The sequence below is a fragment of the Nelumbo nucifera genome, chromosome 2 (genome assembly GCF_055504915.1).
Source record: "Nelumbo nucifera cultivar China Antique chromosome 2, China Antique-T2T, whole genome shotgun sequence".
In the NCBI taxonomy this organism is placed as follows: Eukaryota; Viridiplantae; Streptophyta; class Magnoliopsida; order Proteales; family Nelumbonaceae; genus Nelumbo; species Nelumbo nucifera.
This window is the reverse complement of record NC_142650.1, coordinates 68,473,285-68,490,891: the sequence shown is the minus strand read 5'-3', so window position 1 is coordinate 68,490,891 and position 17,607 is coordinate 68,473,285. Positions and strand designations below refer to the sequence as shown.

The window sequence follows — 17,607 nt, the reverse complement described above, 5'->3', positions numbered from 1 at the left end:
AAACTGGGGCTCACAGTTCAACCCACAACGGCCGTTACGATACATGTAGCCAATGGTAATAGCTTATCTTGCAACAACATATGCTTGGGCCTACCACTAAAGATTCAGGGGCACCAGTTCTTCGTGGACCTATACCCCTTAATCTCAGTGGAGCGGATGTGGTGCTAGGTATCCACTGGTTAAGGCAATTAGGCCCCATGGTCTATGATTGGGCTTGCCTCACCATGGACTTTACGTTGGGTGATTCTAATGTCCATTTACAAGGACAAACGTGCAAAGGCCCAAGGTCAATCAGTCTTGCAACATTAACAAACCAAATGGGTTCGAATTGGGCCAGCCCATCCTTAGTTAACAGCAACTCAAGTGGGGCTAGAGACAATCACAACCGCCTACAACAACTCCTCTAGCAATATGATAGCGTGTTCGGAGAACCCCAAGAGCTTCCACCATCTTGGGAGCATGACCATTGCATTCCTCTCATGCTAGTAGCCGCTCCAACCAATGTAAGACCCTACTGATACCCTTATTTTCAAAAATTTGAAATTGAGAATTAAGTTCAAGATATGCTTGAGGAAAGAATGATACATCCCAGCCATAGCCCATTCTCTTCATCGGTACTACTAGGCAAAAAGAAGGATGGGACTTGGCAAATTTGCATTGATTATAGGGCCCTTAACAATATTACCATTAAGGACTGATTCCCAATACCGGTCATTGATAAACTAATGATGAACTCAGTCGGGCTATGATATTCTCAAAGTTAGATTTATGGGTCGGATATCACTGAGTAAGGGTACATATGGAGGGTGTTCACAAAACGGCTTTTAGGACACATGATGACCACTACGAATTCTTGGTCATGCCATTTGGATTGGCCAATGCTCCGGCAACATTTCAAGCCTTAATGAATGCCATATTTTGGCCATATTTACGTAAGTTCATTCTTGTATTCCTTGATGACGTATTGGTATATAGCCCCAACTGGGAGGAATGTCTTAACCATCTACAATTTACCCTTGCAACACTTGAGGCCCATCAGCTGTTTGCTAAAATGTCCAAGTGCTTCTTTGGACAATCTCAAGTATATTATCTGGGACATGTTGTAGAAAATGGGATTGTAGTTGCAGACCCAGATAAAATCTCTAGTATGGTGGGCTGGCTGCAACCCAAAAATGTGAAAGAATCGAGGGCCTTCTTGGGACTGAAAGGTTATTATCGCTGCTTTATCTAAAGCTACGATCTAATCGCTGCCCCCCTTGACCCAATTACTTTAACGGGATGCTTTCCACTGGTTAGCCCAAGCCCAGCAAGCCTTTGAGCAATTGAAACATACAGTTTTGACACCACCAACATTAGCATTACCCGATTTCACAAAAGATTTCACCATTGAATGTGATGCATCTAGTCAAGGTGTTGGGGCTGTCCTCATGCAAGAAGGCCGACCATTAGCCTTTTTCAGCAAGGCTTTGACATCACAGAAGTGGGCCAAATCAGTTTATGAACGAGAATTATTAGCAGTGGTCCTAGCAGTGCAACGTTGGTGATCCTACTTGCCTGGTAGACAATTCATCATCCAGACCAACCGTCAAAGTTTGAATTTCTTGTTAGAACATGCCGTCCTATCACCTGAACAACAACGGTGGCTGTCCAAACTATTGGGATGTGACTATACAATTGAGTACAAAGTGGGGTCTACTAACCGCGTTCCCCATGCCCTCTCACGGCACCCACAGTCATTTTAGTTAGTCGTGTCATCCCCAGCCTCTCCACTCATGGATCAGCTTCAAGTGAAGCCACTCCCATGCTGAACTACAGCAATTAAAGACCCAAGTATTGGAAAATCCATCACAGAACCCAGGGTATACCGTCAAAGATGGTCTACTTTTCTTCAAGGGCTGCCTGGAAATCCCAGCAGATTCTGCATATCTTTGGAAGCTCCTTGAACTATTTCATGCCTCGCCCACAGGTGGTCGCTCCGCTGTCCTACACAATCAGAAACACATTGCCACACAATTCCATTGGAAAGGCATGTGTGCCTTGATTCGATTCAAAATTTCATAGCTGAATGCACATGTGTCAACAAAATAAGACAGCTACTACAACACCAGCAAGCCTCTTGCAACCACTTCCAATTTCATCATTGGGTTGCCCGTTTCCACTGGTAAAACTGTTATTCTTGTGGTGGTTGGTTGATTGACTAAATACAGTGACTTTCTACCTCTATTACACCCATTTACAGCGGTCACAGTTGCTGAAGTGTTTCTTCGGGAAATCGTATGTCGCCATGGGCTTCCCAGCTCAATTGTGTCTGACGGAGACCCTATTTTCATGAGCCGTTTCTGGGCTGAACTTTTTCATCTACATGGGGTTAAGGTCTTCGAATCAACTAGCTATCACCCCCAATCTGATGGACAGACAGAGGTGGTTAATAGGAGTCTTGAAACATATCTCAGGTGTTTTGCCGGAGATCGACCAAGACAATGGATGAAGTGGATTCACTTGGCTGAGTGGTGGTACAACACCACTTTCCATAGTGCTGCTGGGATGACTCCCTTCAGAGCTCAATATGGTCGGGACCCTCCCCCTCTACTTCCTTATGAAAAGGGGACTACGACAGTAGCAGCCCTGGAAGAACAATTAATACAATGAGATGAGGTATTAAAAGAGCTGAAAAATCATCTCCCACAAGTACAGCACTGGATGAAGCGCAGTTATGAAAAGCATCACAAAGATGTCCACTATGCAGTGGGTGATTGGGTGTTTCTTAAATTGCATCCTTTCAGACAGATTTCAGTAGCAAGCAGGAAGTGGAATAAACACAGCCCACGCTACTTTGGACCATTTAAAATCCTTGAGAGGATAGGGTCGGTGGCATACAAACTGGACCTACCAGCAACATCAAGATTACATCCTGTATTTCATATCTCCTTACTCAAGAAAGGGCCATAGCCAGGTGCCATTACAAGTGCTACTCTACCCACATTTTCAGATGAAGGACAAGTGCAGACTGAGCCAACCTACATCATTGACTTCAGATGGGTGCGCCGTGGTGGTAGAGTCATTCCAGAAGCACTAGTTGTATGGTCTAAACTTCCAGAGGAGGACGCCACCTGGGAACCTTACTTGAATCTGTAAACGAACTTTCCCACTTTAGACCTTGAGGGCAAGGTCTCTCTAAAGGAGGGAGGGATTGTTAAGACTGCTGAAACAGAACAACAGAAAATGGTTAGCCAGTTTTACAAGGGAAGGCCACGTCAACCTTCTGGTATAACAGCTCAACTAACTGACCATCCACTTGCAGCGGTTTTAACAGAAAAAGAAGTTAAAGAATGTAAGTAAGGGGAGCTCTGTAAAACAGTATAAATAATCAAAGATGGGAAATAAAGACATCGATCTTTCAGCAACATTCTCTCTCCTCTCTCTATCTCTCTAATTCAGGAGGTTGGCTCCCTCAAAGAGCCCTGTGTTAGGCAGGTTCCTAACAGCTTGCATTAGGCAGAGGGTGGGGGTAATATCAATGGGAAAATGTTGCTTTTGGTTACAACTCATCTCAGCTTTAATGTTAAAATGCTTAAATTCACAGAATGGATACCGAATTATGGTTAAATGCTTAATGCATGTATATATGTACGAGTTATGCCTAGATAATTGGACATGTGAATGATATTGATGAAATGAACCGTTTCAGTTAAGTTTCTGTGTTCAATGATTGTTTATATTTTCCAGTCAAGGATAATGAAGACTGATGCTTTACTGAAGTCATGGTATCATTATGAGTTGTTACTGAACTTTGGCTTACTTTATTACATATTGGTGAAGTCAATATTTTGAACAATAATAAGCCTTTTGAAGTTATGTTTTTAATGTTTTCTTTTTATGCTGAGATACAGTCCTGCTACTTTGTCTTCTACAACAACAGAAGTTGTTCCAAAAACCGGAGATTCAGATAAAGCTGGTAATGGTCAGAAGGTTGCTGATTCATATAGAAAATCTGAACCTTCTATTTCTTCTGGACCTGCAACAGAAAATGTTCCAAAAACTGGAGACTCAGATAAAGCTGGTAATAGCCAGAAGGGTGTAGATATTTCTTCTGGTGCATCAACATCAGCTTTGCCAATTTTCTCTTTTGGTACCTCTAATAACAATTCAGGGCTAAGCAATGGGTCAGTTGCTTCAACCTCTTTCATATTCTCATCTTCTTCTGCTCCTTCACTGCCTGTTCCTAGTAGTTCTATGAGCTTGATGTTCACCACTAGCTCAACATCTGTTACTTCGACCACCAACAGTACAACTTTGTTTGCTGCCACCAGTCCATCTATCTCTGCAGCAACCCCTTCTTTTGCTGTTGCACCTGTATTTCAGTTTGGATCCAGCACATCAGCAGCAGTTGCTCCATCAAATTCAGTTTTACCACCATCAACTTCTGGCACTGAGTGCACAAGTTTGGAGCCGAAGATCAAGCAGGCATCACCTTTTGGAAGTCTAACAGGTTCTTCTTTTGGAACATCATCATCATTTACAGGCAGCAGCAGTGGCAACATCTTTGCTTTTGGTGCTTCAGCTACATCTAGTACTACAAATGCTGCTTCATCTTCCAGTACCCAATCTCAGAGCTGTAACATTTTTAATGCTGCTACTGGTACTGGATCTCAGTTTGGTGTTCAGGTAGCATCTGGTGAAACTGGGGCTTCACCTTTTACACAGAGTGTTCCAAGTCATTTTGGTTCATCTTCCTCATCTCCGACATTTGGTTTGAGTGGGTCTTCTGCTTTCAGCTCTGGCAGTCCTGTTTTTGGCTCAACTCCTGCTAAATTGTTTGATTCAAGTACTGCCTTTGGACAAAGTGCTTCAACTACTGTAAGCTCTAGTAGTGGTGCTTCTGGTATATTTGGTTCCACTTTACAGGGATCAACTTCATCCATATTTGGTTCTTCCTTCAGTTCTACGTCTTCCTCAGTGGCGGGATTTTCATTTGGAGTGTCTTCAGGTGCTGCTTCTGCTACTGGCAGTGTTCCAATGGTGTTTGGCTCATCCATCGGTCCCTCATCAAGTTCTATTTTCTCATTCACATCAGCTTCTACAACCACTTCAGCTTCTCCTACCCCATCATTTCCATTGTTTGGGGCTCCAAGTCCACCACCAGTCACATTTGGTACAGCCTCCCCAGGTAATAACGATCAAATGAACATGGAGGATAGCATGGCTGAGGACACTATACAAGCGTCTCCACCTGCAGTTCAAGCATCAGCATTTTCACAACCTTCTACACCACCATCTAATTTCACGTTTGGTTCTCCAGCTCCATCAGCAACACCTCCCTTCTTCCAGTTTGGTACTCAACAAAATTCCGTAGCTCCACAGACTTCTCCATTTCAAGCAGCTGGTGGCAGTCTTGATTTTGCAGCTGGAGGAAGTTTTTCATTAGGCACTGGGGGTGGTGACAAGTCTAACCGGAGATATATAAAAGCCAGAAGGGACAAGCCACGGAAAAAGTAGTGTTTGTGTTTCCATCTACTTAGCTGGAGATAACTAATGGGGGGATGTGACAAGGCAATTTTATTTATTGAGAGGAAGGTGGCATTTGTGCTGGTTCTTTAATCGACCCTTAGATTTCCTGGTATTCTTGATGGTAAATTGGCCTCTTTTGAACCTGGAAATCTGGTAGCCTGTTTACATCCTCATCCTTTTCCCCCTTCTTTTCTTCTGCAGTCTATTCCGCTAGCTGTGCAGGTTTAAATGTTCCAATTTTGGTTTTATCCTTGTGGCAAGATCGAAGAATTTTGTGCATCTGTATCTGAGGTTGTCATTCTGTGTACGTTGGTCTGTGTAACATATAAGAAGTGTGTATCGATTATGACACTTTTCTATGCCAGCTTTTTTGTATCCTGTCTCGTCTGCCTTTTATCACCAGTGATGAAAGTCTACCATTCAGGATGGAATAGCAAAGCATTTTGCCAATGGCTTACCTGTAGTTTTATCCCGTTTAAGTGGTTAGTAATTGTTTAAGTGGTTAGTTCCACTATGCTGTGGGGGATCATATATGATTTGTAGCCTTGTAGGTTTGACTCTCTCTCTCTCTCTCTCTCTCTTTCGGAAGGCTAGAAGCCTAGAATAAGCTGATTTCATTTCATCAACTTGACAACTGCATCTTCACTCAGACAACACTGAAGAAAGGGGGGGGGGATCATGCCTTGTATGAATTCAATCAAGACACAGTGTTTAGTTAATGCACGGGGCTTCAGCATTTCTTGAGGTTCCTGCAATCATTGATTGTATCTTGCACAAGCCAAGGTTTGATCCAAGTTATTCGCCAACAGGGTTTTGGTAAGCATAAGGGAATCACTTTCAATTTTGATGTAACATTGATACACTCACATAAGGCAGAAGGGGGTGTATGGTACTTTGAAACTTTCACTTTTCTCTTAATTATTTTTTTTTTCAAAATTTCAGAAGTGGGCCATCTTTATATCATTCGACTTGAAGGCTCCGTTTATTTGCAATACAAATGCCGAACTGGGGTACTGGGGTTCGCATTTGTTTGACATCTAAAAAAGCAGATCAAAAATGTATTTTCTAACATTTTTGTACTCTGAAAAGAGAGTATTATGTACCTATTTTTTGGATATAATTTTGTATTCTTTTGATAATCAATTTTTTAACCAAAGTTAAGGCATTGAAGCATAAGATAGTTGGAGCATTTAATGATGGGGTTCACACTTAGTACTGATTTCAATCAAACAAGATGAGTGCAAAAACAGTTTAAAATCTGAATCGTATTTGCAATCATGAATCGAAAAGAGGGTAAATATGTAGTGTACATATTTGCGTTTGCAATGCAACCAAACGTGGCCGAAAAAACAATTTTCTAGAATATAAATATTGAAGGTGAAAGATAATTTGTTTTTGAACATTGGTTCAAAGTATGTAATTAGGTAGAATTGTAGATGCATCAGATACAAGGTCTATTGTGACACGTGATGGGTGGAATGGTTCAATTTTAATACCATTTTATTTGAAAATTGAATTTTAAATGTGCATATTGTGCCATTAAACCCTTGTCTCATTAATTATTCCCTTTCCCGTCGTTTAATTATGGTCTTTTTTTAACCCCATCATTAACCATCATTGATCTGGCTGGTCAAACTATTTGAACTGTCACCTAACCATAATTCTGGGTCTAGTTCTCATATAGACTTTTGCTAAAAACCGGTTGACCTAGTAAAAAATATTTGACCCATGCATTTAAACCTTTGGCTTGTTCAACATGGTCACTAGGTTATGGCTTGCACATTAAATGTTATACAAATTTAAACTTATGGAGTCTATAACATTACACTTGTATACTCTTGATTTTTTTTTTTTTTTTTTTTTTTAGTTTCCAAATGTATTGTCCCATACCCCCACCTATGTTATACCATCCCCCTTGACACTGTTCCAAACTATACAAACTAATAAGATTTAGGGGGACTAAACAATAAAAACCCTTTTTTCTTGTTTTGGGAAATATTTTGAGATCTATGCATCCCAATGTGTTTTGTCATGCTATTTTTGCCCCAAAACATTTCTAAGTTTCTAATTACAATTTTTAGCATTTTTTACAAATAAAAAATTAAGTTAAAAATATATGTTAAATATGAACTAATGCATATATTACACGTATAATATAATTATACATTATTTATTGATAAAATGTACTTATACCTATATAACACCAATATATATATATTATCAAATATTATTAAATCTATTATAATTATTTTTGTGTTTTGATAAAATTTTTAAGGTTAATACATAATTTCTTTATTTAATCTATTTTATTTGTTTTTAAATACTATTTAAAATATGATTTAGTTATTTCAATATTACTTATTTATTGAATTTCATAATGCATAAAATTATTACATATTTTTGTTATTAATTTTGTAAAATATAAAATTATTATTAATTCAAATATTATGAAATCTATTATAACGGTATTCTACTTTTAATAAAATTTTTAAGTTTATTACATAATTTTGTTTTTTTAACTATTTAAAATTTAGTAATGTTAAATATTTAGCTATTTAAAATAGAAAAATGCCACATCATGGCTTGAGTTTTCTCCCTTACCCCAACAGAGAATTCTCATCCCTCCCTCTTCATTGTAACCTTCCTTGCTCCCTCATGAAGCTATCTCAGCACTCCCTTCTCCCTCTCTTATAATGACACCTCAGCATAATAGGAACCTTGATAGAGCAGGACTCTTCCCACCTCATCGGTCTCATCTCCAGACTTTTTTCTCTCTCATATCATAACTCAGCCTTATAGAGTCTTCACAAAGTAAGGGTCTTCACACTTCTCAATTCTCATCACTTCCGATTAAGAGTCTTGACAGAGTAGTCTTGATAGATTAAGAGTCTTCCCATGAAGTTCATCGTTTTACAGTCATTTTGGATGAATCAGTCACAAAGTAGTTCTACATGGAACCGCTTTCAGTCGGCCTGTGCTGACAACTTAAACCTCCACAACTTTAAGTTGTTTTTGAAAGCTCAAAACCACACTATTTTAAGTTGTTCCCCACGACTGATTTCTCTATTATTTTAGATGAAATTAATTATCATGGTTTTTAAAAACGAACCGGTGACCGAATCGGTCAGGGGTCGGTTACCGGTTTGAACGGTCCGATCATTCAACCCGAATGGCCAACCCGTTCTAACAAAAAAAATATAAAAATACAAAAAATAAAAAAATTACAAAACGGTCAAAATAGTTCGAACAGTTAACTGGCCGGTTCAGTGGTTTGTTGACCAAAATCAACGGTTTTGAGGGAAAAAGCGGTTTTGGAGGAAAATGGAACCGGTCATTCTCGGTTTTTCTGCTCCAATCGTCCAGTCCGGTCCGGTTTTGAAAACAGTATTAATTATTGTTATTTTTATATTATAAAAAATTATATATAAAATATAAGTAATTATTAATTATTTAAAATTAACTTATAAAATAATTATGTACTCTTATGTATTCTATTATTCGTTTCAATAAACTGTCGATTTTTTTTAGGTTAACCGAAAATCGAATCGATCCTTCGGTTTTTCAAACGTCGAACCGAAATCGATTGATGGGGCCGTAATATAATCGTGGTCCCTGTTTTATTTTATCATTATCGCATTTAAGAAAGGGGCGCAGAAAGCCCTCCAATCGATAGGGCATGAAGAGGAAGGCTCGAGAACTGCAACAGCCTCCCTCCAACCTCCCAATCTCGAATTAGGTATTTTTATATATATCTATTTATTTATTTTTCCTTTTTTTTTTTCTCATCCGTCTTCCTCTGCTTCTTCTTCTTCTTCGGCTTCTTTTCATTGTTGAAGCTGCAATGTGTTCACTGTGTTTTTGTTTTTTCCTTCTAGCTCTGTTCAGTCGAGCACAGAATACATTTACAGGTATGATTCTCTTCTTCTTCTTCTTCTTATTCTTCTTCCCGAAGCTCCAAGCCTGCAATTTGTTGAATGTCTTTTTTTATTCTAGCTCAGATCAGTATTGAACTTCCTATTGATATACAGCACAGATATGTTTCTTTTATACCCTTATTTTTCTTCTTGGTAGCTCTTCTCAGTCTCGAGATTGAACACGAGTTCTGAATAGAACTTGTCTTGCTCTATTTTCTTATTCTTCTTCTCGTGTAACCCTTTTTCTTTCTTTTTTTTTTTTTGAAGACTAAGGCTGTAACTTTTATGGTTCTATTTTGGAATACCAAAGATACCACGGCATCTTCAGGCCTTCAAGTAAATTATTCTCTGCCCTGTTTATTTTTATGATAATTTCTTTCCTATTGTGTTTCCTTGTTTATGACTGAAGAATAATTTCTAGTAGCATTCATAAAAAAAATTCTAGTAACTGTCTATCACATGCTGGGTTAGAAATTAGAATTTAGAACATTTGCAAGTTGCTGAATTTAAGCATTTATGACTGAAGTGATGTGCTATTTTTTTTTTTTAATGAATGAATTTACACATTTGGAAATTGCTGAATTTAAACATTTCTGAATGAAGTTGGGATTGAGAACTCAAGTTTGGACTTTGGAGTCTTTTGACAATTTGACCATTGCAATTAAGTTTTACCACGTATTGTTCTGCTAAAAGTATCTGTATTCATTTGAATATGATGTTTTATTATTAAAATTCCAACTATTACTATAAAAATACATGCTTGAAGTTCACGCTTGCTTGTGCTCGGGAAGCTTATGCCTCTTGCACTCTGAAGTCTGAACTATGAATCACACCTCCAAGTAGTGGAACACTTCGTGTTACACCTCTGTTTTAAAACGTTGGGTGTAAGTGGATGAAAAGTTGTTTACAGATGTGCCATTACTTAGTATTGGTGAATGACGTACTGAGAGACTTTTTCCCGGCTTGTAGAGGTCTAAGGGAAGTTCGTCTACTTGCTCCATTCTTGTACTTTCATTGCTGATGTTCTCAGTTCTCAGTAGACCGTAGTTTTCATGCCAATGCCTTAGGCAACTAAGCGGGTGCCTAGCTGCAAGGCAGACACCTAGATACAATCATTCAAATATAAAAGATACAATTATCTACTAAGCATTTTTATTGGTTGGTAGTTTTAATAATTGAAATGGAGAGGATCAAAGTAATGTCATGGAATATAAGGGGGTTGTGGTCTAGAAGGAAAAGGCCAATAGTAGGTGATTTTTTGAAGGGAAGGGCACCAAGCATACTAATGATTCAGGAAATAAAGCTCCAGAAATTTAGCTTTCGGGTGGTAAGAAATATTTCGGGTTTCAGGGCTTGCAGTTGTTATGGACCTACTGGGACAGCAGCAAATTTAAACTATTGATAAAAAACGGAAGGAAGTTCCTATATTTCTATTTAAGCCCAACATTTGTTTTCTGGTTCACTTTTGTTAGTAACAACTGTTATGGACCTACTGATAACGCTTTGAAGCAGGACTTTTAGGAAGACTAAATGAGGTCAGAGGTAGGTGGGATGGTCCATGGCTAATGGGGGGGGGTTTAATGCCATTGTCGCCTCAGTAGACAAAGCTGGTGGTCCTTGCCTAAACAGTGGTACGAGACTTTTCTCTGATTTTTTTCAGAGGTGGGAGTTAATCGATCTCCCACTTTCTGGTGCAAAATTGACTTGGTTCAAAAACCAAGAAGTACCCTCTTTAGTTCAGATTGACAAGTTTTTAATTTCTATCGAGTGGGATGAGATGTTTTCCAATTTATCTCAGGAAGCCATCCTAGGAGTCCCTTCAGATCATGTACCTCTTCTATTGGAAACTAGTGGTGTAGTCAGAAAGCCTTCTGTGTTCCAGTTGGAACATTGCTGGCTTGATAAGGAGCATTTTATTTCAAATGTATACAAGTGGTGGGGTGAAGCTTATTTTGAAATTAAATTGTAGTTGGTGAAAAGAAATGCAAATTCCTTTACTGGTGCTTTGGCAAAAACAAGGGGTGGGAAGAAATCAACTTTTCTGGGCTGTGTTGTAATTTGTGTAATCAACTCGTTTTGGAGAGTTAATAGAGTATACCTCTTTCTCTCTTGTACCTTTTATTTATATCATAATGAAAATTCATTGTAATTGATAAAAAGAGCTTATTTTGAAGGGTCGGCTAGCTTCAGCTTAAGCAAAAAGCTCCAATGGATGAAGAGAAAGATTAAACAGTGGCAATTAGAACAAGCAGTTTTAGTAAAGGCTTTAAGGCAAAGTGCTTGAAAGAAATTGTGGACATTGACAAAGAGGAGGAATCTTGTAGGTTGGATGAAGATAGAAGGAAGAGAACACTGATGAAGAAGGAATATGATTCGTTAGCTTTCCAAGATGGTGTAAAGTAGAGACATCAAAGGTAATGTGGTTAAAAGCAGGGAATAATATAATACCTCTTTTTTTTTTCATAAAGTGGCCAACATGAGAAGAAGAGCCAATAAAATTTAGAAGTTGGAATTCAATGGAAACATAATGGATGATGAAAGGGAGTTGAAAGGCTATAGTGGATTTTTTTTTTTGAACAACACTATAGGGTGCCTTGCAAATTTATACCTAAATTGGATGGGTTGCACCTTGGTGAACGATTAGAGGAACATGTAGCTGACTTGGAGAAACCTTTCCCTGAAGAGGAAGTGAAACTGGTGTTGGGAGAACTAGAAGGTAAAAAATCTCTGGGCCTAGATGGCTTCACTATTGTTTTTCAAAAAGTTTTGGGATCTTGTAAAACTGGATGTAATGGAATTCCTTGAGTTTCACAATATAACAACTTTGGAGTGTAGCCTAAATGCCACCTTCATTTCCTTGCTTCCAAAGGAAGAGGGATCAGTGGAATTGAAAGATTGCAGGTCGATTTTAGAAGAAATATAAGTGGTAGGTTATATGCCAGGTGTAGAATGGAAGTGTGGTATGAGTGCCTCATTTTAGAAGAAGTTTGAACGATTGGTAAACGGAGTCACTGGTGGAATTGTTGCATAAACTATATAGCATTCAAGTGGACATTGGAAGAGGATGGAAGAATTTGGAAGTGGGAGAAATCTGGCGAATTCTTTGTCAAATTTTTTTACAACCACATCTCTAAGTTGGAGGAAGAACCATCCCAGTTAACATTGTTTGTGTTGGAATTTATCAAAAAAAAAAGTGTTAGAGAATATCCTGATTTGACTAAGGAAAGTTACAATAATCAGAAATCCTTGATCAAGCCTTGCAAGGATTCCGAGTCAAACTAATGGAAGTTTCCTAGCTAGTCATGTTTTCTTTGTTATTTCTTTATATAATCATTCTTTCCATTTTATTCATTATTCCTTTTTTTTGTTTTACTTCTATAGTTGTAAAGCTTCCTTTTGTAATGGTTCCTCTCTTAATAGAGGGGGATTGGGAATTGGGAATATACAAAGGAGAAATACTGCTTTGCTAGGTAAGTGGTTTTGGAGAATGCCTCAAGAGAGAGACAAGCTACGAGCAAGAGTCATCACGAGTATTCATGGGCTCTTGGATAATGGATGGGATGCTGGAGCATTGGTGTAAGGGAAAACTGAGCATCTCCTTGGAAGGCCATCAATAAAATCCTCCCACTTTTCCTTCCTCTTATTAGATATGATCCTTGCACCGGCAATGGTGTTAAATTCTGTGAACACACATGGTTGGGTTCTTCTCCCTTAGCAATTCCCTTCTCTTTATGCCCTATCTTGCTCCAAAAATGAACCTATTTCCAAGTTCGTTCTCTTCAAATTCCAGCGAAGGCGAAGTTGGGACTTAGGATTTAGGAGGGGTATAAGAGATTCTGAGCTTCAAATTGTGATAAGCTTGCTCCAATTGTTGGAGAAAGTATTCCTTGATCCTTCTAAACTGGATGACCGAATTTCGATTTGTACTCCCTCTGGCACCTCTTGTGCTTCTTTCTTTAGAGCTCTTTCCCAGCTCTAATTGGTTCTTTGCCTTGTATCCCAGTTATGGAGATTTGGTGCAAACCTATTCTAAATTGAATTAGGCTTTCTCCTTTCAGGTTTTTCCATCTAGACATCTATTTTCTTCGTTATTTCTCTTCCATTTCCTAATACACTCATTTATCACCAGTAGTCTATGGTGTGTTATTAAGCTTTCTCTTAGAATAACTTTGCAATCTTTATACATCATTCGTTCTATTCTCCTCATGAGAAAAAAATTATTTGACTTATGTTTGATCCACTTTTAAATGATATTAAGGCTGTGTTTGGTTGCAATGCAAACAAATTTGTACTGATGCAAAACTATGACAGTGCAAATGATTTGAGTCTAAATTCTAACCTATTTTTCTTTCAAATTTTAGCTTATTTTGTTTGATTGCGGTACAAATGAAGTAAATTAGGACATGAAGCATAATAAAGTAAAACCCAAAACAATATTAAAACCAGAATTTGCATTTTTTTCATTTGCACTCCCATGCATTTGTACTAGTGCAAATAAAATTGCACTGCAACCAAACACAGCCTAAAGTGTTCATCATTCTTTTGGGAAAATGTGTGTTTAAAATTACCATATCACAAGCTACTGCAAAATCTAATATTGTACCTCTTGATTCATTCTTTTCCCCAAACCCAAATCCTTAATGCACCATATCACATCCTAACATTGGTTGAGAGTATCAAGGAAAAATATGACCATACAATGTATAATCATATTTCAAGTGTGTGTAATTTTCAGTGCAAGTATTCTACAATTCTATATATTGTTTCTTTGTGATGCATATAAGTTGGAATTCAATGTTTATAAATAAAATTGATGTTCCTACATACTCCAGATCCTGTGGAATTGCTCCCAAAATGTTTCTTATTTCTTTCTTTATGTTGTTCGCCATTCTTTAGGTACTTCAGGCATGATGGCCTCTGGTTGTGCAATGCTAAAACCCAATTCCTGTAACCCAGTGACACCAAAGTTTACTTTTACATGCTTTTCTCAAGTGCCTATCAAAGGGGCTTGTTCAAGCATCAGGTGTTCATGGGGAAGTTATAAGGAACGAATGTCCTGGACTACAAGAGGTATGCTGACATTCTTAATTGCTTCATGGAATTTGTAACTTATTTTAAATGTAAAATTTATTGATTGAATGCACAAGGCATAAAAGTAATAGCGGTTATTTTCTTATCTTTACTGCTGAGAATGTCAAAATGGAAATCAGTAAAACTTTATGCTTTTGTTTTTTTTTTTTGGGAAAAATTGGATGATTTGAGGATCCAAATATCAAACTATACAAATGCTGAATGAAGAGACTTGCTTAAATTCCTGCATTTCTATAAAATTCTAAAATCATGGGCAATAAAGACTTCAGAATATTTCTGTTTTTTCTGGACCAACTAAAATTAGATTTGAACTCTCCTTTTGTAGCAATTTCCAGTATATTATTGTCCACTCGCAATTGAAATGCCAAGAGGCATATGATGAATGCATCTTCTTTGTTATCTTTTCCATGCCAGATTGGCCATCCATGTACCTTTCTGCTGCTTCAACCCCATTATTAAGTGGAAATCTTGGTAGCCTCTCACATACAATTCCACTGCTAGCAAGTTGGAACAGGGCATCTGGAAGATCTTCTATGGCTCCTAAAGCATCCAAGGATGTTCCTTACAGTTTTCGCTATCCTCCAATGACAAAGAAGCCAAAATGGTGGTGGAGGATGCTAGCCTGCCTTCCCCATCTCATGCCTCTTCATGAGACATGGATGTATGCAGAGACGGCTTACCATCTCCATCCTTTCCTTGAAGACTTTGAATTTGTTACGTATCCTTTTCTTGGAGCTATTGGGAGGTTGCCCGGTTGGTTCTTGATGGCATATTTCTTTCTTGCATATCTTGGGATTGTGAGGAAGAAAGAATGGCCTCACTTCTTCCGTTTCCATGTTGTTCTGGGCATGCTCCTTGAAATTACTCTTCAGGTGATTGGGACAGTGAGCCGTTGGATGCCGCTTTCTGTGTACTGGGGGAAAATTGGGATGCATTTTTGGACCGCAGTTGCATTTGCATACCTCTTTACAGTGCTTGAATGCATGCGATGTGCTCTTGGAGGCATGTATGCTGATATCCCATTTATATGTGATGCAGCTTATATCCAAATTCCATATGATTAATATGGGGGACAATGAGAGGTTAGTAACCAGGGTCCGTTGTTTTCTCTGTTCTGTTCTTTTTGTTCTTTTGTGTTTCTCAAGTATGGATGTACCTTGTTTTTGTGAAACAATGGATGTTTAGTTCCATTAATTAATATTTCTAGGGCTCCAAAGGGGAGATGGGGCTCAAATGATGAAAAAAAATCTCCTTGCTGTATGCCCTCACCCCTAGTCTTGAATTTAGTAGGTCAGTCTCATTCTTGAACTGGAGTAATGTATTTCGAGGAATGCTAGCAAACCAAACAATGGTGCATCGGCAGCTTTGCTATCTTCCTGGGCCCATAAGCATGGCTGGCAACTAAACCTACCCAACAGGTGATCATATTTTTAATGCGTTATCCTTTTCCAAGCTGACCAATGCCCCATGGAAGATAAAGTGTATTCGGTATAAATTCAAAATTTTTATTTTATTTTTTTTTGATAAAGAGAATAAAATAATAAATCAAAGTTGTGATCCAGAACACAAGATCGTTCTGATGAGATTTTGAAAACTCTGGCAATCTCGTTGTAGGGGTGGCCATGAATTGAGCTTTTCAGAGATATTCAAACTTGATCTAAACCGAACTGAGCCTTATTCTTTCCAAATTGAGTTTGGGAAAGAAGACAAATACAAATATGTATTTTATATGTATTTGCACTGTATATATTTGTACTCTTTTCAAACCTTAGTCTTAAAGTCTTAAAGAAGGCCCTTGAGAAGACTATTTATGCGTTTAGTATGATTGATTCAAAATCCACAACCCGTAATATTACAAAGCAAAATATTATTCAGATCGGTCACTAAAAGGTGCAAGAACTACTTCCACTTCATGAACTTGCCTCCACGTTTTCTATGCTTGCCTTAAACGGGCCTCGCCATTCGAACAAGTTTTAAGCTTAGCATTTTTTGCTTCATGTTTCTGTCGGTGACTCGGTGGTAAGCAGTTTTCAGGCATGCACTTTAAAGTTGGTTCGTTTCAGATATATTCAATTCCTTGCAAAAAGCTTTGAATGAAAGAAGAAGAAACCCTTATTTCCTTTTTTTTATTGGTGTATATTTCGTCTCAAGCATTCAGTCATGCAGTTTTTCTATTGGTTTTTATCATGCCCATTTGTTGAGAAAAGCTTTCAGCAAAAGAAGAGAATTTTAATGTAAATTTTAATAAGGAAAAAATAGAATGGGAGGACATTTGGAACTAGGGTGTCAATTGGACTGGATTTGGTCCAATCCGATCCAGTTCAATGTGAGCCCATTATAAATGGACCAGGTTCAATCTAATCCAATGAATATTTTGGACCAATTCAATGTCTGGACCATCCAATCTGTTCAATTTCATTTTGATTTCAACTCAAACCTGATCCATTGATGCATATATTCTTATCTTATATCAATGGATAGGATATTGGCTTAATCCAACCCAATCCAATATAAATTTGTTACGGATGGATCAGGTCCAATCCAATCTAATAAATATTTTGGACCAGATTGATCCAATCCAATATATCTTGTTGGTCCATCCAATCCGTCTAAATTGATTTTGGACTGGACGAGGTCCAATCCAAAACCAGTCCATCGACACCCTTATTTAGAACCGTTATTTCCACTTGCATATACAAGATTTGTCCATGTTTCGGTACTGACGTGACACCCTCTGATTCCAGATGTACAGGAATCAATGTGCAGGAGATTGATCCGGATTGGATGATGAGCACCATTGACATCTGGTGAGCTTAATAAGCGGCAGCAACTGCACCTCCAGCTAGCATTGCCCCCCATGCTAGCTAGGTCCATGCCCTGTAGGTAAGAGTGTCAGGATTCAGTGATAACTACAAAAATGGACAGTAGGCACTCAATTTCAACAACATTGTTTTCATTTCTCTGGCTTGAGATTTGGGCTGTGACTATAAACAGAACCAGAGGCCAAAAGTTTGAGAAACGCCTCTCCCTATAACAAGCTTTTGTATGTTCCTGAGTCAAATGAATTTGGAATGCTTAAGAAGAACACATGTTA

General features: G+C 38.2%; 2 protein-coding genes across 6 annotated transcripts in view; both read left to right on the top strand.

Moving 5' to 3' along the window:
* Positions 1–6,068, top strand: part of LOC104601446 (uncharacterized) — a 29,095-nt gene extending 23,027 nt beyond the window's left edge. For all 3 annotated transcript variants that reach the window (XM_010264771.2, XM_088898378.1, XM_019198445.2), the window contains one exon: positions 3,891–6,068. In XM_010264771.2, coding sequence (XP_010263073.1) covers positions 3,891–5,496 — 1,606 coding nt within the window. In that variant the 3' untranslated portion in view covers positions 5,497–6,068. The remainder of the gene's footprint in view (positions 1–3,890) is intronic.
* Positions 6,069–9,001: 2,933 nt separating this feature from the next.
* LOC104601445 (protein TIC 20-I, chloroplastic-like) lies at positions 9,002–15,886 on the top strand. 3 transcript variants are annotated; one of them, XM_010264770.2, is made up of 5 exons: positions 9,002–9,244; positions 9,384–9,416; positions 9,690–9,758; positions 14,319–14,492; positions 14,928–15,886. In XM_010264770.2, exons 4-5 carry the CDS (start codon positions 14,330–14,332, stop codon positions 15,575–15,577), a joined length of 813 nt encoding a protein of 270 aa, XP_010263072.1. In that variant the 5' UTR covers positions 9,002–9,244; positions 9,384–9,416; positions 9,690–9,758; positions 14,319–14,329; the 3' UTR covers positions 15,578–15,886. The 3 variants fall into 3 exon arrangements, with proteins under 3 accessions (XP_010263072.1, XP_088754502.1, XP_088754501.1); XM_088898376.1 differs by having other exon boundaries at positions 9,127–9,244; positions 9,394–9,416; XM_088898375.1 differs by lacking the exon at positions 9,690–9,758 and having other exon boundaries at positions 9,150–9,244; positions 9,394–9,416.
* Positions 15,887–17,607: the final 1,721 nt, after the last annotated feature.